At 44.7% G+C, this 22,436-nt stretch overlaps 4 protein-coding genes across 4 annotated transcripts; 3 read left to right on the top strand and 1 right to left on the bottom strand.

Moving 5' to 3' along the window:
* The first annotated feature begins 1,922 nt into the window (after positions 1 to 1,922).
* LOC100839821 (glucosidase 2 subunit beta) lies at positions 1,923 to 5,789 on the top strand. The gene is made up of 6 exons (XM_003569776.3): positions 1,923 to 2,084; positions 2,159 to 2,272; positions 2,818 to 2,913; positions 3,147 to 3,332; positions 3,417 to 3,524; positions 5,302 to 5,789. The coding sequence occupies exons 1-6, from the start codon at positions 1,934 to 1,936 to the stop codon at positions 5,304 to 5,306; spliced, it is 660 nt and encodes a 219-aa protein (XP_003569824.2). The 5' UTR covers positions 1,923 to 1,933; the 3' UTR covers positions 5,307 to 5,789.
* Positions 5,790 to 5,969: 180 nt separating this feature from the next.
* On the top strand, positions 5,970 to 7,580 carry LOC100839514 (60S ribosomal protein L18a). The gene is made up of 4 exons (XM_003569775.4): positions 5,970 to 6,131; positions 6,245 to 6,360; positions 6,470 to 6,533; positions 6,999 to 7,580. The coding sequence occupies exons 1-4, from the start codon at positions 6,117 to 6,119 to the stop codon at positions 7,338 to 7,340; spliced, it is 537 nt and encodes a 178-aa protein (XP_003569823.1). The 5' UTR covers positions 5,970 to 6,116; the 3' UTR covers positions 7,341 to 7,580.
* A 2,913-nt stretch (positions 7,581 to 10,493) lies between these two features.
* On the top strand, positions 10,494 to 15,019 carry LOC100825286 (3-hydroxyisobutyryl-CoA hydrolase-like protein 5). The gene is made up of 15 exons (XM_003567074.4): positions 10,494 to 10,680; positions 10,780 to 10,863; positions 11,007 to 11,075; positions 11,310 to 11,370; positions 11,493 to 11,566; positions 11,660 to 11,743; positions 12,147 to 12,231; positions 12,408 to 12,493; positions 12,662 to 12,783; positions 12,927 to 12,987; positions 13,856 to 13,954; positions 14,228 to 14,329; positions 14,426 to 14,467; positions 14,561 to 14,667; positions 14,751 to 15,019. The coding sequence occupies exons 1-15, from the start codon at positions 10,651 to 10,653 to the stop codon at positions 14,797 to 14,799; spliced, it is 1,155 nt and encodes a 384-aa protein (XP_003567122.1). The 5' UTR covers positions 10,494 to 10,650; the 3' UTR covers positions 14,800 to 15,019.
* Positions 15,020 to 19,516: 4,497 nt separating this feature from the next.
* Positions 19,517 to 21,902, bottom strand: LOC100824980 (FBD-associated F-box protein At4g10400). The gene is made up of 3 exons (XM_003567073.3): positions 20,958 to 21,902; positions 20,114 to 20,272; positions 19,517 to 20,044 (listed from the first exon to the last, which is right to left on the bottom strand). The coding sequence occupies exons 1-3, from the start codon at positions 21,840 to 21,842 to the stop codon at positions 19,739 to 19,741; spliced, it is 1,350 nt and encodes a 449-aa protein (XP_003567121.1). The 5' UTR covers positions 21,843 to 21,902; the 3' UTR covers positions 19,517 to 19,738.
* Positions 21,903 to 22,436: the final 534 nt, after the last annotated feature.

Genomic DNA, 22,436 nt, shown 5'->3' with positions numbered 1-22,436 from the left:
GTCCGAGAAATCGACTTATCTATAACTAAAATCAGACAACTTAGATATAGCAAAACCTTAATACGGAGTATTATATGTTGGTAGTAATTTTACCTTAATTTTTTCTGATAAACATTATCACTGTCTTAATCATTTGATGAATTTAATATTAGAAGATGGTGAAGACGTTTTTTACAATAGAAGAAGGTTGGGAGATGGGAACCACCGCCATCATTTGCCTCTTTTACATTAGCAGAGGACAATATGCTTGGTTGCCTATGTATAGTTTGCCTCCGCTCTTGTCACGTGTAGCATCTTTGGTTGTTTGTACAAGTTCTTGGTTTGCGGCGCTCCACGCATTCTTCACCTGGCCCTTGTGAAAAGATGATCAAATCCGTACTAACTAGATGCAAAATTTGGTTTAACACGTGAGAGCATTTCAGGAAGTAGCTATTGTTTGTCTTGAAAATAGCTACTCTCTTCGATCCAAAATACTTGTCGCAACTTTGCTTAGATAAGCGTGTATATAGACGCATTTTAGTGTGTAGATGCATGTGTATCTAGACAAAGTTGTGATAAGTAATTGGATTGGAGTGAGTATTGCTCTCTTGAAAGAAGAAAACTCACCCGACAAAGTAGCTACCACAACCTCTATCTTGCAAGGGATTTTATTTCTCCCTCACCAAGCCAACATCCCTTAAACTTAGAGGCTGTTGGAGAATAGCTATATCTACCAACGGCCCCTTTCAAAGTCTTTCTTTCCTCCATCCTAGTCACCCCGACATCACCCTCGCCCGCTATCATCCGCTGCTCAATTGAGGTGAAATGAGCATAGATTTTTCCCTTCATTCTGTTTAGGATCTATGGGGGCACTCCGATTCGGTGCAACTAGAGCAACTGCCTCCATGGCTGCCTTGTTGCCCCAGCCTCAATGGGCGATGCCTTGGTGGCCACGGAAGACGGAAGTGGTGGAGATAGGGCTCCTAATCACCCGCTAGGGCGAGGAATGCCAACGATGGAGATGCTCGTGGTAGGCTTGGTGGAGGAGAGTGGAGTTGGTCGCTAGGTAGATAGGGGGCCGGCTCGATCGGCAAAAAGTAAACAAAAAAAGGCAGCTGTCTCATATTGGTTGTCATTCGAATTATAGCAGTTGCAAATATATTGTTTTGAACATGGAGTTAGTTATAGGATAATAATACAAATTATGGGGGAGAGAAATATGGATGTGTTGCTGGAGATGGTAATCATATTTTTATACGGCTAGCTACATACAAATTTAGCTACTCGAATCGGCTATGCTCCGAGTTTCTCTTTAGGGGCTAAAAAATCATATCCGTAGAGAACCAAACAATAAGACTTCATAGATCGACGTTGCACGTATCAATATGAGCAACCAAAAAAACGAACGGGTAGGCTTGGTCCCTTTTATGAAGTTATGTTATGTTTTGTTTGCGATGTTACATGTGCGTAATTAATCCCAAAATTTAAGAATATCTATTAATTAATAAGGCGATCCAATATTTTCTGTTTTCGAATCCAAGTCTTCATTATTTAAATACATTGAGATTGGGTTATCATAATCCACAACATCTTTAAGCTCCGCCTGCAAACTTGTATTTGATCGCAAAAATAGTTACAGTTTTGTTGCTAAAAAAAATTGTGAGAGCATATTTTTTTCATAGATAAACAAGTAAAATAGTAAAAAAAAATAGTTACACAAACTTAATTTATCATCACAGATCCACCTCCAAATGGAGCCTCAACGCAGCCAGGAATAATTTCAATCCAAGTATCAAATGATGCTGTAAATAAATTACTTTTCATGCGAGAAATAAATGTAACTGGTTTGTTTTGTGTGAAAAAAAGGTGAATTCGGTTTGGATCTTGGCTCTGAAACGGACGGGCGAGATCAGATTCTGAACTCCTCGAGACACTGATGAGTGATGACCAGAGAATGCAGAGCGGGGTTCGCATCCAACGGCAGATGACGCCCCCACATCAAAGTCGTTGCCTGGTCTCCTCTGCCGCTCCCGCCACGCTCCTCCTCCTCCTCGTCACCGGCGCCGGCGCCGGCCCGCCACCGCTGGTTGGCGTTTCTCCTCAAGGTAAACGAGCACACACCTACGCCCCCGCCCCGCATCTTTTTCCTCCTCTCGTCATGACCAAATCTTTTCTTCAGACGAGGCGTACTTCGTGCCGCAGGTGATCGCATGCAGGGACGGGTCGGGCTCCTTCCCGAGGAGCCGGCTCAACGATGAGTACTGCGACTGCGCCGATGGAACCGATGAGCCAGGTTACCCCCTATCTGTCTTGGATTTGCCGAACTTAACTTTGAAAGACGGAACTGTGGAGATCTGGTCGATTTCGGTATTACGATTAGATCTGATGGGAATGTCGTGATTGGATACTAGAATCGATCAAAGCTGAAGCTCTGCTATTCTCTCGCGGTTGCGCCAGCTGAAGCTCTGCTATTCACCAAACGAAGTGAAAGAGAGAAACGTGCGAGTGTGCGACCATTCCTTTGCAGTTTTTGTTCTGGTTGTTTAGCTCAAAATGATGTTAAGCCAGCTCCTCACTACAGTAGAGATTTATGCATTAGACTAGTGCCACATTTATCCACAGGAAAACAAGTTTTTTGCGCACCTGCGCTTTGTTGTTTTTGTGCCAACAGCAATCGTGGCAGGTCTCGTTGTTCATTTTTGTGAAATTATGAATGCTCAATTTGGACAACGATGCCACGAAACAGTTGTTTTCTTCCCTTTCCACTCTATGCCAACAGCCGTGCTTAAGATGTTTACTAATGTAATGCTGTCATTTACATTATCTGTGTTTGTGCAGGCACTTCGGCTTGCCCAGAGGGCAAGTTTTACTGTAGAAATATGGGGGATACTCCACGCATAGTGTCCTCTTCATTTGTGAATGATAAAATATGTGGTAAGCCATTGCCTTTGTAGATTATGAAGTTCATTCAGGGAGATCTATAGTTTTCTTATCCTTGAAGTGGATCCCTCCCTTTTAACGTCTGCAGCTAGATCATTGGGGGAAACCCCCCCTGCAACTAGCTGTATCTAGTAATCACTACATATCGAATGTCCCTACTATATAGTATATACTGTACTTCGTTTTGTTAATAGCAGAAAGTGTTGACAGTGTTTATATTTTTGTAGATTGTTGTGATGGAAGTGATGAGTATGGAAGTGGCACCCATTGTCCACACACATGCAGGAGCTTAAATAACATTTCTGAAGTGGACAATGGTGGCAGTGAGCTATCAGTAGCATATTTAAATGATCATAATGTACTTACTAGTAAACATACACTCGACATAGAAGATCTTATCCATAAGCTAAAAGGTAGACTTTCTTCAGAATGCTGAATTACCCTTTTCTGGAACATGATATGTATTCTTGATGTGACTTCAATTGCCCTGTTTGCAGGACTAAGAATGGCCGTAGTCATTGAGCTGGGTCTTGCTGTTTGTATTCTTGTTTTCTGCTTTGCTCGACGGAGCACTAGAACACGGAGGAGACAATATATTTTGAAACGTAAGTAAGGTTTGGTCCTTCCAATTTATATCAATGTGTTCTTTCTCTAGTGCTAATTTTGCGAAATAGCATAAACTATAATCACCTTTAGTAGGAATTGATGATCTCTAATTGTCCTTGCAGTGATATTATGATTCTGAAATTTATGAGCATGTTTATATCATTCAGAATAGCACTTAACACAATGAGATTTTTCTAAGGGAACACAATTAGAAGTGTGTTGATACTGTCGCTTTTGTACTTTGGCAAATTTGTTTGCAGCATAAATAAAATCTTACTTTACAAAGTAAACTGTTACGACTTCATGTACCTGTGAATGGTAATGTTGACACAATAACGTGCAACACAAAGCTATTTGTCTATTACTTTTGCTTTCAGAATTATGAAAATGTCAATTGTTTTAAGAATTTTCTTATTTAATAAGTTTATAGTTTCTGGATGTAATGGTTTTTTTTTCTTTATCTTTACACTTATAAAGATTCGAGTTGGTGGTCGTCAATTCATCTATTGAGACTACACCATAGCTTGTTAGATAATTATTTGATTGTCAACCATTCAATGTGAGTAGTTGATTGGCTTGATTATACTTTTGAGATAATTGTTTTCTCAAATAAATATTTTGAGAGAGTTTTTACTTATCATAAAATTGGAAAATATGAGCACATAAGTATTTAAAACAACTCATGTAATATATACTTTTAGTTCTGTAGCAACGTACGCACATTTAGCTATATATTTAATAAGCTCAGTGAAATACATCTTTAGTCCACAAAATCGCATGACAATAACACTTTTGTCCACAAACCCGGGAAGCGCACACTTTGCACCACAACTCATTTAAGTTAACTATTCTGGTCCAAAAACGACCAGCAAGGAGGGAGGCGTGCCGTCAGTGGCAGAGGGCGGGACCGCACATGAGGAGGGGATTCTGTGGAGGAATGTTCTGCATGTTAGGCGAGATGAAGAGGTTTACACTGAAGGCCCGCCTCTCTCAGTGGTGTCTGTCTGGCAGCGAGAACTAGGAGCCGCCACTCTGGTCTACTCATTTCCTCCTTAGGTTTATCAGTTTAGGAGAGTGGGATATTACGAGCCATGACTTTCTCCATTTTGCTGGAGAAGATTTGCTTGATGAGCCACCGTCCATGGTGGGGCGATCACGAATTAGAGGTGATGTGTGCAGCTAGCATTAGGAACTTAAAATTGGGCGGGGATCTTGGGAGCGGAATATAGGATTGAATCGAGTTGGCCGCATTGGTCTACTGTGGCAAAAAAAAGAAGTTTCACGCTGTCCTACTCCATGCCAAGATGGCATTCTCCCTCTTTGTTTGGCTTTTTTGGACCGAATTGGTTCGTTCAAATGAGTTTATGATGCAAAGTGTGTATTTTCCCGGTTCATGGACTGAAAGTGTTATTTCCTCCAACTTTATGGACGGGAAATGTTCTTTTCCTCCAAGTTTATGGACTAATGTGTATTTAACTTCAGTAAACTTGGCCAGTGAGCTTCTTAACAAGGTCTAAGTTGTAAGTGCAAATTTGAAGATTCTCATAAAGTATCTGATATTCTGGTCGTTTTCAGATCAAGTCTGTCGTTTAGGGTCAGCAGAACTGTTCTACTACTTTCCTACGGTTTGTTTCAGTGGCAGCAGCAGGCCTTTGTTTTTTACCACCTTGCTGAAAGCTGCCACGAGCACGGAACATGCATCTTGTATCCAATCAATTGCGATGAAATGTTTTTGAAAACAGAATAAACTCACCAAATAAAGCGTCTTCTTTCCAGGTTAGCTGAGCAGTTGCTTGAAGACGGGCGATCGGAAGCTCATAAGCATGAGCACTTGCGCTGTGATCGTGCTAAGACAATTCAATGCAGGAGAAATAGCGTGGACATCTCCCATAGCGCGTGAGAGGCTCTATGACTGGTATCTCCTGCAAATGTCCTAACAGCTGAATCTGTTGCATGTCGATGTCGACAGGTCGTGATGGCGCGTCATAAGCAACAGATTGAATTCACAAAGCTCGGTGAACCTCTGGAAGCTGAATATTGGAATTCACAAAATTCGGTGATCGTATGGAAGTTGTAGATAGACTACGGGCAGGGATTGCATGCACCAGATAGGTTGAGTTCAAAGTTTATTTTACACGCTGGTTCAATTATTGTCTTCTAGAAGGTTACGGCTAGTGTACTGTGTACCCTATTCCTGGTTAATGAAATTGAAATATCGAATAATGAATAGACAGAGAAAGTTGAGACAGTTTGGAGAAAGTTAATTTTTTTTTGAGAGCATGGAGAAAGTTAATGAAAAAGGTAGAAAAAAGGGGAGATCCTCAAGAAAGGGAAATGAATAAAAATAGTGCACATCCGTGTCTCCGTATACTGGGCTTAAACCCAGGACTCAGCCCATACTTTACTGTTCCCGGCCCTCTACTCCTCTAGGGTTTTCACACCACCTCTCCCTGCAGCCTCTGGTCTAGCCTATTTGCACTCGCCTCCTCTATAAAATCCATGTATTCCGCAAAACCTTTCACCGCCGCCGCCATCTCGGAGCACCGCAGGACGCACCATTCTCCAAGCGACCCCCGGCAGCTCCGGCGAAGATGGTCGCCTTCAGGGTGAGCACCTTATCTGCTGTTCACACCTCCGTTACCCCTCTTCCTCCCAGCGCAAGAACGCTGTCGCCCAAGGTGGGATCTGATCTGACGCTTGCTTCCTTTGGCGCGCGCAGTTCCACCAGTACCAGGTGGTGGGGAGGGGCCTGCCGACGCCGACCGAGGAGAAGCCCAAGATCTACCGCATGAAGCTCTGGGCCACCAACGAGGTCCGCGCGAAGTCCAAGTTCTGGTGAGTGCTGGATTCGAACCCCTTCTATATAATGCGCCAAGCGTTGAGCATTGTTCAGATGTTTGCGCAAAGATCTCGAGAGGTAGCTAATTTTAGCGTTCCTGTGCAGGTACTTCCTCCGAAAGCTGAAGAAGGTGAAGAAGAGCAACGGCCAGATTCTCGCTTTCAACGAGGTGAGCTATTCTATCCTACGTTTGTTTAATCGTGCTAAAAGAAATGCAATTCATTGAGGATATCCTACTATGAGTTCGTTGTCCACTTTTGCAGTAGAGTACGAGTATGCAGTTACAACTTACAGTATTGTATTTGTGATAATCTAGTTGGAATAGTGCAATAATCTCATTGTCGTTTGAAACGTGACTGCAACATTCCATATCTAGTTGGGACAATGCAATAGTCTCATACTCCCTCCGTTCCTAAATACTTGTCGCTGTTTTAGTTCAAGTTTGCACTAAAACAGCGACAAGTATTTAGGAACGGAGGGAGTAGTTGTTTGAAACGTTACTGACATTCCACTGACAAATTGCCTTGTGATTTTTAGCTCGTTCAGAAGTAATCTTATGCATGGTATTTGGTATGGACTTATTATTCTCTATCCATTTAGCTTATAGTGTTACCATTTTTTGATATATATGTAGATTTTTGAGAAGAACCCCACCACAATCAAGAACTTTGGCATTTGGTTGCGTTACCAGAGCAGGACTGGGTACCACAACATGTACAAGGAGTACCGTGACACCACCCTTAATGGAGCGGTTGAGCAGATGTACACAGAGATGGCTTCCCGTCACCGTGTCAGGTCTCCCTGCATCCAGATCATCAAGACGGCCACGGTCCACTTCAGCATCTGCAAGCGTGATAATACTAAGCAGTTTCACAAGTCGGACATCAAGTTCCCTCTTGTCTACCAGAAGGTCAGACCACCAACCAGGAAGCTGAAGACAACCTTCAAGGCTACAAGGCCAAACTTGTTTATGTGATCTGATTCGTCCTTGCATAATCTGTAAGCCCGTCCAGTATGAAGTATTGCTAGTTCATATTAATATTATCTATATGCAACTTAGTGTTTCTAGATAGCAGTTGCATGCAATGGCATTTCTAGGCTTGACTTCTCCTGATACATCTTTTTACGATTTGTGATCATCTGATGCATGATATGGTTACATCAACTGTGTTATGGTTTACCTAAATATCTGTCTTGTCGTCTGTTTTGTTTATTATTGTCAGTTAAATCTAGTGTGTATTTAGTTGTCATATCAGACTGTCAATACCAAGAAATGGCAACATATTTGATTTGTTTTTTCAAAAAAAAAAAGTTTCACGTTTGAGCATCATAAACCATTGATCCTGTAGTCAGGAGGGCAACTTTGCCGAGGTTACCAACTATTAATTTGGTTCCCTCTTTTGAGCATCATAAACCATTGATCCTGTAGTCAGGAGGGCAACTTTGCCGAGGTTACCAACTATTAATTTGGTTCCCTCTTTTGAGCATCATAAACCATTGATCCTGTAGTCAGGAGGGCAACTTTGCCGAGGTTACCAACTATTAATTTGGTTCCCTCTTTTGAGCATCATAAACCATTGATCCTGTAGTCAGGAGGGCAACTTTGCCGAGGTTACCAACTATTAATTTGGTTCCCTCTTTTGAGCATCATAAACCATTGATCCTGTAGTCAGGAGGGCAACTTTGCCGAGGTTACCAACTATTAATTTGGTTCCCTCTTTTGAGCATCATAAACCATTGATCCTGTAGTCAGGAGGGCAACTTTGCCAAGGTTACCAACTATTAATTTGGTTCCCTCTTTTGAGCATCATAAACCATTGATCCTGTAATCAGGAGGGCAACTTTGCCGAGGTTACCAACTATTAATTTGGTTCCCTCTTTTTCCCTGTTGCCAATATTGCGCTGGCTTTTGGATGGTTGTATTTTCCCATTTCATTAGCCTGATGGTTTAATGGATGAGCATCCTTGCCAACATTTTCTTTTAAAATAACTTTGTATTTTCAATTGTCTAAATTTCTGTCAGTGTTTTCTGTAAATCTCAATTCATGCTTTTTTTGGGGCAACTTTGCCGAGGCTACCAATATATACTTTGGTTTCCTCTTTTTCCCTGTTGCCTACATCATCAGCCGATTGTTTGCTTAAGCCCATTGACCTTCTTAGGTTTGTGGTAGGCATACTCCGTCAACATTTGGGACCTCCAAACTCTGTCTACACATGTGATCAAAGCATATGTAGTTGGGACCTAAACTTTGCCTACATATTTGAGTTCTGCTCATGTGGTTAATCACTGGAACTAATTTATCCTGGAAAATTTTGTGAGGCAACTTTGCTGAGGTTACCAAGACATAAATTGGTTTCCTCTTTTTCCTTGTTGCCCATATCAATAGTCGTTTGGTCGCTTGATCTCATTGACCTTGTTTGGTTTATGGAGGGCATCATCGCCGGTATTTTCGCTTGGAGTTGTAGCTTCTGATACACTAATTGCTGACTAGGTTCTCATTTTTTGAGGCAACTTTGCCGAGGCTACCGAGATTATGTTTGGTTTCCTCTTTTTCCCTGTTGCCTATATCATTAGTTGCCAGGATGCTTGAGCTCATTGACCTCTGTCAGTCTATGGTAAGCATTCTTGACAAACATATTATTTATGTATGATTTTGAAATCAAAAGAATTCTTTCCTCGAGTTACTTTCACTATCCTTGTCCAATTCTTACTATCGGAATAAGTTTAGCACTTGTTGTTTGACTTGCTGTGATACTACTTCCTTTCGGGTTTATTAAGCCCTCTACGCATGTCTCTACATCATCAATTTGATCAACTGTCCTTGCTGTGATTACTGTGAGTATTATATAGTAACATGAGAATTTTTCTCGAGGCAAGTTTGAATGAAATGGCAAAAGTTTGTTTGCCGCTATCATGCTGTTATTACTGTGCCAAATGGAAGATTTTCCAACAGTTTCTCTTTGGATTATATGTACGTTTCTAAAGGTTGGCGAACATGTTTGCTACGCTGAACATCAGAACATAGCCCTCCCTCCCAAGGCTCCTAGCAAATTAATACTACGTGTTGCGCTTTTAGATGCGAGCTATGTATTTTTTATGCCTGTAATGTTCTTAGTCTAAAGGCTCAGATGAGCTGCTAAATACTCCAACTTGGATGTATGGACTGTCATTTCAAAACTAGTTGGAATATCAAGAACGCAATCTAACAGCGGAGCGGGCTAGTAGGAGGTGCGGTGGCACGCTGCGAGGAGGATGGCGGGCGGCGGCGGTGTGCTGCGAGAAGGTGAGGGTGTGGCGAGGAGGATGGCGGCGGCACGTCGGGTGTATGGCGTTGTCTTGGAATTTGCAGGGCGGCGGCACGAGCAACATCCGCTGTTGAGATCAAGGAATGTGAAAAGTCTAATGCCATTGCCCAGTACTCCCTCCGTACCATATTAAGCGTCACAAATTTTTCCAAATATAGATGTATCTATGCTTAAAAAATGTTAGGTACATGTAATAGATAGGAAGTCACTTAATATGGGACGGAGGGAGCACTCGGTTTAGATGAGTGTTAGGTATTGTAAAATATGGCTTATACTGCGTACAATGAATTGTGTTTTAACCTGACTATTCATACTTTTATAGCTCATCATTAATCTTAGCCAAGAGTCCGGTTCTTGATGAAGTCAGTTTTGTTCTCCCTGTCTTTATTCCTCTCTACATTAGCGGACTTAGAATAAGAACCGAATTGAACCACGCTCCAGCATGAATTAGTAATATTTTATGAAATCTTGAAGGAATCAGAATAAAATCTTAGAACAGAACCTTGTCTTTTGTGAAACATTAATGAACTTCCTATTATAAAATCGAAGCGAAAAATAACAAAAGTGTGATACTTTAAAAGAATTCTTTCATGAAAAAGAGGATCCAAAGGTCCCTTCACATTTAATTTGTTTCATTTCATGCTGTTCTGAACACGGGTTTTCAAACGCACGGTGCAGTAGCATTTGTCAAGGAGAAAAGAGCATGCTTTCATGTTCACTTCGAGGCGTCGAACTAAACCACACGGCAAATTTTCAACGACCCACCCAGCTTTGTCCCAAACTCCCAATCCCACAGGTCGCACCTAACCCCATTCCGCGAGACTCACCTTCCACTACTGGTTTACCAACCCTGCTCCTGTCCAGCCTTCTTCTTCCCTCCTACCACCAATGGTTCCTCCACCAACCCCCATCGCGCATCGGCCTCACCTCGCTAGCTGCTACGCACCAGAGAGACCTCCAGCTCCAGGTCCCGATTCCGCATGGCTCAAGAACAAGCGAATCCCGAGGAGGTAAATGTCTACCACGATTCCTTTCTAGCTTCCCTTCTCGTCGCGGTTTGATGGGCTACTCATCAGAGGAGGACGGTGGAATGGGTACTCTTTGTGCAGGTCGTCCTCGGGCAGGAGATCAACGGCGCGAGGGTGGTCACCCTCAACCGCCCGCGCCAGCTGAATGGCATCTCCGACAGAGTGGTGCGCTCTCTCTTCCGTCCCCGTCCCGAGTTGCTGGCTCGGGAGGAGTTTGTTTAATTACAGATGGTTTTGCAGTGGAGATCCTGTGGTTTCCTGATAATGATTTGCGGTTCTTTGTCCGTTTTCGGTTTCTCTGCTTGTAGGTCTATATCCTAGCCCAGTTCCTGGAGAAGTGGGAGAAAGATGATGATGCCAAGTTGGTCATCTTCAAGGTGCGTATCCTCTATCAGTGCACAGTATATTCATGTTTTGCCATATGAGGAGAAGTTTAAGTCATTCGATGCAACAATAAAGCGTTAATTGGATAGATGCTACTCAAACTTGTTCGATTCCAACAAATAGTCAGCAAGATATGGCGTTGAAATTTGGTGTCCTGTCACAAAAGAATTTGTTACGACTATTGTAATGTTCAGCAATTGTCACAAGTGCATGAATGTGATCAACAGGGAGCTGGACGGGCATTTTCTGCTGGTGGGGACCTAAAGATGTTCTATGAAGGGAGATCAGGTGCGATTGTCAGTCTAACAGTTACACCGCATGCACTCCAAATTTTTCCTACCCATCAACGATTTACATTTTCATATAATAGAGCATGCCTGTTTGGATATGTTAATGTGACTCCTTTCCAGATGATTCATGCCTCGAGGTTGTGTATAGGATGTACTGGCTCTGCTATCACATTCATACATACAAGAAAACCACGGTGATTCCCTCGTACATGTTTGTTAGAGGAACAATGTTTCTGTTTCTGGAAAAGTTCAGTTCTCAAAATATTACAAGGTCTGTACTCATGCAGGTGGCTCTTGTTAATGGACTTGCCATGGGTGGAGGTGCAGCCATGGTTGCTCCACTGAAGTTTGCAGTTGTCACAGAGAAAACAGTTAGACACTAATACAACTTCTTTGTGCATACTTGTGTCCTATAGTTTATAATGTTTCTCTAAGTTTCTCAAATATTTCTCTACATCATTACATGTATTGCCTTGTTAAAGTTCTAGTGATTATATAGCAAACCTGTAAACTTCTATTTCCTTTCAGTTGATCTGTTGTTCTGTAAAAGCGTATGAACATTGGATAATTTTGGAAAGAGATCCAATCAATTACTTGAATGCTATTCCAGTGTGGTTATATATTTGTTTGTCAATGCTGCTCCTCCTGAGGTTTGGCCTGATGTTATAAAGGCGTGTAATGTTTCTGGCTCGATCGATTAATATAGCTGGGGACTTCTCAAAAATATATATATTTGTTTGGAGTTTCTCATAAGGAACATTGTTATTTGTGTAGGTTTTTGCCACTCCCGAGGCAAGTGTTGGATTACACACAGATTGTAGCTTTTCTTATATCCACTCTCGACTCCCTGGATATTTAGGTAAGCATGCAATAGCACCTTCCGTGCACAGATTCCTAGAGGAGAAATTTAGGCATGATAAAAAATTGGTCGTGGCAAATTAAACATAGATTAGGGTGATATGATGCTTTGATGCATCCCTTAACACACAGGGTATCAGTTTTGATTTGCTTATTTTCATGTTACTGAACTTTTAGGGGAGTACCTGGCTTTGACTGGTGCTAGGCTGACTGCAAAGGAAATGGTTGCTGCTGGTCTTGCTACTCATTTTGTTCTTTCTGAAGTAAGTCTTCCAACAGTTAGCATTTCTATATTGTATTGTTTGTTTGCATTACTTCGTAGTTAATTGCATGCACAAATAGCTGATACTGTCTACCTGTACCTTTACTAATCAATGGACTACTTGATATTAGTTTGTTTTGTAGTTTGAATAGATTGTTATTTATGGCAGAAACTGGAGGAACTCGAAAAGCAATTACTGAATTTAAACACAGGTGACGAGTCTGCAGTCCGAGCTGTCATCGAAGAGTTCTCTATGGATGTTCAACCTGATCATGAGAGCATTTTGAACAAGTTAAGGAAGAATGTAACAATTCTGTTATTCATAGAATGGAAACTGGGTTTACTCGTTTGGGAAATGTTTTGTTGAGCAATATAGTAGTGCATACTCTATTTATTTGAAACAAGCTGACACTGGCAACACCAATCTTTGATAGGCTTCCAACTATCAACAAATGTTTCTCAGCTGAGAGTGTTGAGGAAATCTTGAAAGCACTTGTAAGGCTTCAGCAGTTATTGCTTCTCTCTCAAATTATTATTCCACTGTTTCCTTTCGTAAGATGCATTTCGATTGGTAAGACGAGCCTTTGAAAAACGCTCTATTAATATTTGGTTTATGTGATAGTACAAATTACAATCAGAAGTACTCGCTCCGATCCTAAATTCTTGTCATGGTTTTAGTTCAAAATCACGACAAGAATTTAGGATCGGAGGGAGTATTACTGAGTATGGAACTAATGACATCAATTTTATGTCACATAAATTGCATATTCATGATATAATGAGTACTCTGATATAATTGTTAGTCAAAAGCTTGTCCTAACCAGTCAAAATAAGCCCTATAAAATGAGAAGCAACAGAGAGAGTATAATCTGTCAATTCCTTGATATGTTTGTTCCATATCTATTGGTCAGCCATTGCTTGCTCTACGTTCTACCACATGTCAAAGATCTGTTGGAGCGCTGACTTGCCACTTCAGTTTTACAAATTTTCACATTTGAACTTTCAAACAACGAAATATTTGGTTTATTCACTTAAGTACTTAATGCCTAAAATTATATTGCTCTTAGCCATCCAGCTCTAGGAGAGTGCTGTTATTGGTTATCATACCGGTTGTGTGCTTTACCTATGTTGTAGGAAGCTAGACATGATGCACTTGGTGGTCTTCATACCTCTAAGACCAAATCATCTTTCTGCCGCCCTCGTAGAAAAATCATCTATAGACCACTGTCATGTTTGCATAGATTGATGCAGAGGCCGGGGAGCGTCCCCTTTTCGAAAAAGAAAAAGAAAAAAAGACCACTGTCATGTAATTAGACAAACAATTTCTCTGTTTGCATATAATAAATCAGTATCTTGGTTGCAGGAATCAGAAGTGAGCATCGATGGAAACCAATGGATAGCTCCAGTCCTAAAGAGTATGAGGAGATCATCTCCTACTGCAACGAAGGTCACACTGCGATCGGTATAAACTCTCTCTTCCTCCATAATTTGTGGACAATTTTGTTCCTGGTGGCTTCATATTTGGTTATTGTGTAAATATGTGCATCCTGCCTTTTCACAGTTATTTTGTACACTATCACTTACGGTAACATTAGACATTCTTTTGGTTAAAGATGCTATATTCTAGTGCAAAATACTACATTTTCAAATCTATTTCTACACTGCGGTGTAGACTGTTATTTTTCTTTGCAGAAGGCAAGTCTATTTTTTTGATGATTTCTTTTCAACTTTTCAGGTTAGAGAAGGTCGGAAGCAGAGTCTGTCCGAATGTTTGAAAAAGGAATTCAGACTAACCATGAACATCCTCCGTTCTGTGGTTACTGGCGATGTTTATGAGGTACTGCGTCTGCAACCATATAATAAATTATAATCGTCTCAACTGAAGTGGGTCTTCTGCTTGCATCTTACCAGTTTTAATTTGGTTTCATGACAGGGTATTAGAGCTCTGAGTATCGACAAAGATAACGCCCCTAAGGTCTCTCTCTCTCTCTCTCTCTCTCTCTCTCTCTCTCTCTCTCTCAACACAGTGGCATTTGTTACTATAAATGTTTTTGTTGTGTCAACACAGTGGAGCCCTACTACCATTGAAGAGGTGAAGAACGAAGACATTGACTGTGTTTTCCAACCATTCAGCTCAGAGCATGAGCTCCAAGTCCCATCTGATGATTTCAAGAGGCAAGAAAATCCAAATCTTTCTCGCCATTCAGCTTAGACATATCAGCAAGTTAGCTTACTTTTTCTACGCCAACAATGTGCAGGTGGAGTGGCAAATACGAGCACACAATCTATGCCGATTCTTCCAACTGATCGCGCAGGTTCCAGTCTTCTGTAGCAGTATCCCTTCGTGATCAGGAATCGGGACATAATGGTCTGGGTGTGTGACTTCGTACCAACTGTTGAGAAGCTATATAGTACAGTATATGTGAAGCAATAAAACATCTGATGTTTGGTTACAGACACAAGCTCGTCTGAAGAGTGCTCCTTTATTCTTATACAATCGATTCTTACTAACAGCATATTTCTCTGATCTGCTCTTTTGATACAATGTGTTGCTGCGCCCGTCAATTTTAACCCTAGAATAAAAAAAATAGTAAGATACCCTTGCGTTGCAATGGGCCACCACAAAATAATTATAGAATATAATTTGATTCTTGATTTTGATTCCGGCTGTAGATCTGCCATCCGATCTCGCAGTTCGCCAATTTGATTTTATTTGCCGAACTGGGTTGATGGTCGTTCCGCCTTTTGAGTTTGGTTGATTTGATTCCCCGTCGCCGATCGTTCTGTATCCAGGGAAAAGAAATCAAAATATTAAATCTGCACGCACGTTAGGAGCCGGGGCAGGAGCATGGCGAACACATGGGGTTGGGGGAGGAGGTGTCCGCGTTCAGTGGCACATGATGTAATATTTGTGAGTTTGGCATACAGGAGAGGAGTTGGATCGGCAGGTGTCTAGGAGGAGTATGGATGACAATGGGTACCCAATATCCGAATATCCGACGGGTCTTGACCCGATTAGCATGCGGGTTTGGTAAGAAAAAAAATACCCATGGGTCTGTAATTGGTAAGCTTTTGGACCCGACGGGTCTTGCCAGGCCTGGACCCACAATACCCAGTTCGGCACAATATAGCGGTGGTAGCCCATAATACCACAGTTAGCCGAAAAAGAAAATTCAAAGCCCAGTAATTCTCCATACTCTAGCGGCCCAATTGGTAGCCCATCTGGCTACCGTCCAACTTCCTCTGTCTCTAACCTAATCGAGAAGATCCACGAGACCACAACTTCCATGTCACCCCTGCAAGGCTGCAATTCCCCACGAGCCACATCTGCAATCCCTCCTCTCCCAACTCCCATCCCTTGATTTCTTCACTCAAGCACCGTCGCATCTTTAAGCTCCATCCCGTGGCATGTTGGTGCTGCGTCCTTGACATCTGCCGAAGACGCTCCTCCTCGGCCATTCACACCACTAGAAGTGTTGCGGGCTGCGGCAACATGGCAGGTCCACGAGACCCGGTTCAGGGCCGGGTCTGGGTAGCGGGGCGGGTGTCTGGGTCCGGGTCTGGTATGGCTAGACCAGGCCCCAAACCCGCCGTGTGCCATCCATAGGGAAGACGGCGCAGGTCGTACCACAACCGCGCTCGTAGCATCACCACTAACTCCAATTTAATATGTAGTAATAGACTAGCATATCCTAGTCCACCTGCAAATCGAATCTATGCCAAGTGCATGACACAATCATACTACTACCAGTCTACCACTAGCACAACATCCGTGCGTTGCTATGGAAGAGAAAAAAAATCGACGCCCACAAAGTAAATTTTCTTTGGTATAGCCTCGGTGTGTTGTCGAAACCGGCCAGTTTCAGCACATCAAACTGTGTGCTACTGTCAGACCACCTGGTAAATGTGCCGTATGAACAACCTCCCCCACACTTCCTGCCAGGGCTCACCGTCGCTAAGAAGGTACAATTGCATGTTAGTAGAACCATAACATAGTAAACTTCAAAGTGAGGGAAATACAGAGTGCACAACATTAGTATGAAAATGCAGAAGAGCGGATATGCGGGTTTGTCAATCCATAGCAATGCAGTTGTCACTTTATCAACTCCAATTTAATAGATAATAATAGATCAGGCAAACATATGGAGTCATGGAACACGAAAGTTAAATTTTTATGAAGATACTGATCTGTTTGTTCGTAATTTTTGAAGATTTTGAACACGAAAGGTAATATTTGTTGATAGTGAACAATGTGAATTATAGTTGTTGTGGAGACATTTAGCCGTTATTTGCATGATAAGTTTGTAGCATCCATTGGGTTCGTTGTTGGCCTTTTTGCGTGGTCAAGCTAAAATCAACAAGGATGTGGCCATGTGGGCGGCTGGACTAAATGAATTTTAGGTTTCCTGCAAGAGAAATAACCAATCAATCATTGATCAACGAATTTTCTATGGAAATAGCAACCCTTTCGGATCTATGACTCAGTTAGAGCATCTCCAGCCAGCCCTCTAAAGGACCCCCCCCCCAAACGCCAAATGGCGGCGCCAGTGTTGAAAAACTCACGCAGCCTCGCCCCCCCCTAAATCCAGAACGTAGCCGGCGCGGCCATGTGGGGAAGCCGAAAAGTAATGCGGGCCACCCCTGTCGGCGAGACAAACCAAATTTCCCTCCAAATTTTAGCCGTCCTCTCCCTCCCCCCCCCCTTCCCCCTGCCTCGCCGTCTACTCCCGCCATTTCCCCCCATTTCTCCACACACACCGCCGCCCAAAGCCATGGCGCCGAAGAAGTACATAGCACCTCGCTTCACGGTGGCCGATGTGCCAGCACCGAAAAGATCAAGGGTGGAGCGTCCGCCTGGGATGAGCGCCGCCAATTGGTTGCAGGACTGCAGCCGGCGGTCAGTCGAGAACGCTGCCAGCCGAAACTCGGGGAAAAAGGCCAAGGAGAGGGCCGCCACCTTGGCCCAACGGATGGACGCGCAGATGGCCGTGACCATGGTCGGTAGGGCAGCGCCAATGCCTTCCTCCGGGCAGTACTAGAGTGGGGGCAACCAAGGAAGCTGTTCGTTGTCGTCGTCACCGTCGTCGTCAAGCATTTCGTCGTCATCTGCCCATATGCCCCATGAAAACCATGAGAATACCACGCTCTCGCTCTTGCGGTTCTCGTCAGACTACCCCGACACGGGTCCTCTCGGCGGCTTCAACCCAACGACTACTCCCCGCCTGCTATGCGTCGTGGGCCTCTCTCCTATGTCGGATCTTCGCCAACTTACCGCCCGGCTTCCAATAGTTCCTCGACAGCTCACAAGGCGAGTCCATCATGGCTGACATGATCAAGGACGGCTCCCAGCACGCCCACTACACCTACACCTAAGAAAAAGAGTCCTATGTAGGTGAGGAGGCCGGTGAGGGATGGGCAGAGGAGACCGAGGAGCCTGCCGTGGCCGACCTAAAGGGGAAGAAGAAGAAGGTGGCCGAGGCAAGGAAGAAGGCCGGCAGAGGAGGCCGAGGACCCAAGTGGAGCTCCAAAGAGGACGGGTGCCTCGCTGAGGCGTGGAAGGTCGTGAGCATGGATCCCTTCATCGGTGCGAATCAAAACATCGACGCTTACTGGAAGTGGGTGAAGGCGGCGTATGATGAGCGCCGGCTTATGGATCCGACGTTCAAAATATTGACCCATGGTCGCAATGAGTCCGGCATGTCGCACCGTTGGGGCTTGATCCAACAAGCGTGCAACAAATGGCATGGCAGTTAAAAAGAGCTTTGCCGTCACCCCCAGAGTGGCAGCAACATCTGCGATCAGATAAGCCGACACCCTCTTTACATTTTCTTCATTGTGTCGCCGCTACTACATTTGCCAGCGTCTTGTAGATGGTCACCATGTTCACCATCTACCGACAGGACAACGACGACGTTGAGTTCAAGTTCATCCACATCTTCACAAGAATTGAGACATGCGAGAACTGGACGGAGACGCAAAATGCTCTCGTCAAGTCCAAGGACGCCTCCTACGACCCAAAAGCGACAGCTTCGGCGGTGTCGGAGGGCCAACTTATCGGCCACAAGAAGGCCAAGGCGGCGAGGGGTGCCGCGCCTGCCACGGAGCGCATGTACACATGCATAGAGAAGTGCACGACCGCCGCCGCCGCGCAAGCAGCAAAGAGGGAGGAGCTCGCCACCAAGAGGGATAGGTCGTGGCCTCACGGTGGACGACGGTGATCAAGAAGACTTGAAGCTCGAGATCCTCAAGACGAATGACGTGGCGAAGAAAAGGCGGGAGGACTTGGCGATCTTGATGTGCGACACCGCCGGCATGGACGACGAGGTGAAGGCGTGGTATGACGGGCAACGCAAGCTCATTTTGACCGAAGTGAGAGCGCCGGCGATATCGACATCACCATCGGCACCCAACACAGCAACTCGGGCCACCTGTACACCACCGGCAAGTTCAGAAGTGCCTTCTACCCCGGCAGAGGATGATCTGGCCGAGTGAAACTATTTATTTTGTTATTTTGTTCGCCCAGACTTTGAATTTGTGGCGATTTGGGGAGGCCTCTGAAGTGGCGCCAAAACTTATTGTTTGAATTGTATTTTGGGGGCCACAATTTGAGGGGTGCGGCTGAATCACGGCTCGACCCCAAACGAACTGGGTGCGCCGCCCCCCAACCCACACCCACACACATATGGCCTTGCACCGGACGCCATATGAGGGAGCCGAGTGAAGATGCTCTTAGGGCCTGCTTGTTTCATCCGTAACCTCACCAATCCAGGGGAATTGGCAGGGATTTAGAGAAGTCCATTTCCCCCTCAATCCAGGGGGTTGTTCCTAAAGCGAACAAGCCCTTAGGGCCAGTTCCGTTCTGCCCTTCATGGTGGGGATTGATAGAGAACAATGGAATTTAGTTCAATTTTTCCAAAATCCCAGGGATTGTTGCAACCGAACAGGGCCTTAGCAGGCAATGTGGTGCTTCAAATGAGATCTGACCTGACGCAACCAAACACTTGTTAATTTGGCTAAAATCATCAAGACGGGAACACATATGGATTATATGAGCTAAGATAATAGCACACAATTCTTTTTCAACATGCATTTTCATAGTCCATAACAGCGGTATTGTGCTAGTCTATGTAAAGAATGCAACCATGCCATGTTATGTTCACAAGGTAAGACACAAGTTCCACCAAATGAATGAATGTGCGGTAAAACCACAATCATGTGGCGTCACACAAACCTCGCTAGCAAACTATCAGGGATACTCCAACTCCAGGTGGCAAAGGTTGAACTTAGTGGATTTTCTCTCAATTGGGGCTTTCCTCACTGACAAAGCCCACCTCACAGCATCATCTTCGCTATTTGGAAACCGCACCCCCACCTTCTTCAGTTTCGTTGCTCGATTTAGTAGGAAAACGAGGAGTTCCTTCTGATAATCTCCAGCCTTGAATCCAACGAAGTTGAACTGCACCAAGCTGTCAGCTAGGCATGATACCTTTGCCAGCCTCTCCTTGTGATCAGCAAAACTCAGCGATGTCTCCTCCTTGTGTTTTTCAGCGTCCTGGCATATAAAGCGTATTAACAATAAACCAAGCTCCTCAATGAAACTTAGAGATGGTAACGTGCATACCGAAACAGTCAACTGTTGTAGGCTAGGACAGCTCTCAAGCAGCTTCAGCAGGAAAAGAACTTCTGATTCACACGAGAAATCCAACCTCACTGATAGTATCGTCAAGTCTTGAAATGTAATTGGCAACTTAAGAGTATCTTTATATTCAGCAGATAACAACTACAAAGAAACAAGTATGCACATGAGATAAAATGGGTTAGCAAATCTGCAGATGGGTTAAAATAAAGTTATGCATGTTCAGTTGTTCAGGTAAGAAACAGACCACGCCTAAATACAAGTGTTAAGTACTGTCTGACTTCAGCCACTTGTAATGTTCTCACTTAAACAGCTGATCGTCTTCCTGAAACCTATATATTGCTACATAAACTTAACACTGAAGTTGTGTTTCTCATGTTTATATGAATCAGTGACATATTTTATCAGCAACATGCATTGCCACAGCACAAAAAAATAAATGCACCACACCTATTATTATAAGTAAACTACATTCATTGCAACTACCAATTTTTTACTCAGATATATGACAATTCTACTACAAGGCTTTACGGACGAACTTATCCCCTTCCTAAAACAAAATTCGCAGAAGAGTTTATCTAGTACTGCAGAGTGGGTCACATTGTGATCAGATAAACAAGCACATATCAGCAATACATTACCAAGGAACATGTGTGGCCTTGTTGAGACTCCCATTATCCGATGGCATCTAAGGGCTAAGTAAATACTTCCATATATTACCAGTTGTATCATGAACAGAAACCTTCAGAACTAGACAAGTTAACATCATTGTGGAAGGCATCTACTAATAAAGTAGTTAAACCATGCAATGGGATGAAAGAGAGCTCACCGTCATGGCAACGCCTCTGAGAGTGAGGGAAGCTAGACTCGTGCCAGCATCCAAGAACGGCCGCATCCTGAAGGTCAGGATGCTACTGTTGGAGACGTGCAGGTATGCCTTCCTGACCTCCGGTGCAGGCGCTAGCCGCACCCTCTGCGTCCTCGGTCGTGTGTAAAGCGTGATTGTCCTCAGCCCCGCCGTCCTTAGAGTGACATCCCGCTGCTCCAGTGCGGGCCGAAAAAGGAAGCTCCTCACCGTCGAGGACTCCACCGTGCATCCGCCGACCAAGCCCGTGCAGAACACTATCTCCAGCCTCTCGAGCCCGGTGGCGACAGAGAGGAGGGCAGTAATGGTCTCCTGGCTGATGAAGAGGGAGTAGAGTTTAAGCGTTAGGAGGCGGGGGCACGCGACAGCGGACGCGCGCGGCACGGCGCAGGTGTCGAGGGAGAGCACGGTGAGGGAACTGATGGAGAAGATGTCCCTGGGAAGGCACGCGCGGCGGCGCAGGCGGACGGCGAGCTCGGAGACGCCGTTGTCGGCGGCGGCTTCGATGAAGCGGCGTAAGGCGGCGGGGACGAGGCGGCGGGTCGGGGTGACGTCAAGGCGGCGGAGGATGACCGGCGGGGTGTTGCGCATCGGGATCGGGAAGGGGGGGTCGGAGATGGAGACGGATTCGACTCTGGGGAACAAGGTGGGGAGGTGGCGGAAGCGGCGGGCGAGGGCGGAGAGCGAGACGGCCTGGCGGGTCGGGAGGCGGGAGGTGATGGCGAGCAGGACGTCGTCGGGGAGGTTGGAGAAGCAGTCGAGCAAGGCGGCGCCCTCTCCATCACCGGCCGTGCGGCGGCGGCGGCGCTTGCGCTTGCTGTACGCGGGGGCGGTGGGGGAGCGGCCCATCGGTGCGCGTCGAATCGAATCGGATCGGAGGAGACGATGGGCGTAACCGCTGGGTTGGATTAGGGGCACCACGACTTATGGTGCGCTCACGGTTTTTCTCTCGATACAAAACCTTTTCTTTTCTTTTTTGACAGCAAAGAACCTCTTTATTCATTCGTAACCGGAGCTACATCTTTAGTTAAGAAAGGTACAATGCAAGTTGGAGGAATGTGGAACCAAGATTGGGGTGGGGTAGATTTCGCCAGGATGCCAGTTCGTGGGCAACTGAATTAGCTTTTCGAGGACAGTGCCTGAAGGAGATCCTTAAAAATCAGCTGCCAATGTGGAGCAATCTTCAAGGATAGCAGCTGCTGAAGAATAATTTTGTCCGTCATCGTTCATAGCTTGGACGACCTCTATGTTATCAGAGCACACCACAAGACGATGGCATCCTGTAAGGGCCGCCAGCTCCAGGCCGATCCGCAAAGCATGAGCCTCCGCAGATAAAACATCTTGGACAACGTCCAACTTCCCGGTAATGGCAGATATGAAGTCCCCCGAACGGTCTCGGATCACAGCGCCCACCGTCCCGCTCAGGCTGTCAGCATCGAAGGA

Source organism: Brachypodium distachyon, chromosome 2 (genome assembly GCF_000005505.3).
Source record: "Brachypodium distachyon strain Bd21 chromosome 2, Brachypodium_distachyon_v3.0, whole genome shotgun sequence".
NCBI lineage: Eukaryota > Viridiplantae > Streptophyta > Magnoliopsida > Poales > Poaceae > Brachypodium > Brachypodium distachyon.
The sequence above is the reverse complement of the archived record's forward strand: the minus strand, read 5'-3'. Positions and strand labels throughout refer to the sequence as shown.

What these genes read in the sequence shown, in the direction of transcription:
- LOC100839821 (XM_003569776.3), top strand. Translation starts at nt 1,934, where the DNA reads ATGCAGAGCGGGGTTCGCATCCAACGGCAGATGACGCCCCCACATCAA. An exon ending in GGTTGGCGTTTCTCCTCAAG is followed by an intron (nt 2,085 to 2,158) that starts GTAAACGAGCAC and finishes TCTTTTCTTCAG; the next exon opens with ACGAGGCGTACTTCGTGCCG. An exon ending in TCTTATCCATAAGCTAAAAG is followed by an intron (nt 3,333 to 3,416) that starts GTAGACTTTCTT and finishes CCCTGTTTGCAG; the next exon opens with GACTAAGAATGGCCGTAGTC.
- LOC100839514 (XM_003569775.4), top strand. An exon ending in CGCGCGAAGTCCAAGTTCTG is followed by an intron (nt 6,361 to 6,469) that starts GTGAGTGCTGGA and finishes GTTCCTGTGCAG; the next exon opens with GTACTTCCTCCGAAAGCTGA. An exon ending in AGATTCTCGCTTTCAACGAG is followed by an intron (nt 6,534 to 6,998) that starts GTGAGCTATTCT and finishes ATATATATGTAG; the next exon opens with ATTTTTGAGAAGAACCCCAC.
- LOC100825286 (XM_003567074.4), top strand. Translation starts at nt 10,651, where the DNA reads ATGGCTCAAGAACAAGCGAATCCCGAGGAG. An exon ending in AACAAGCGAATCCCGAGGAG is followed by an intron (nt 10,681 to 10,779) that starts GTAAATGTCTAC and finishes CTCTTTGTGCAG; the next exon opens with GTCGTCCTCGGGCAGGAGAT. An exon ending in CATGAGAGCATTTTGAACAA is followed by an intron (nt 12,784 to 12,926) that starts GTTAAGGAAGAA and finishes AATCTTTGATAG; the next exon opens with GCTTCCAACTATCAACAAAT.
- LOC100824980 (XM_003567073.3), bottom strand. Translation starts at nt 21,842, where the DNA reads ATGGGCCGCTCCCCCACCGCCCCCGCGTACAGCAAGCGCAAGCGCCGC. An exon ending in TCAGAGGCGTTGCCATGACG is followed by an intron (nt 20,273 to 20,957) that starts GTGAGCTCTCTT and finishes GTTTCTTTGTAG; the next exon opens with TTGTTATCTGCTGAATATAA. An exon ending in TACAACAGTTGACTGTTTCG is followed by an intron (nt 20,045 to 20,113) that starts GTATGCACGTTA and finishes TTTATATGCCAG; the next exon opens with GACGCTGAAAAACACAAGGA.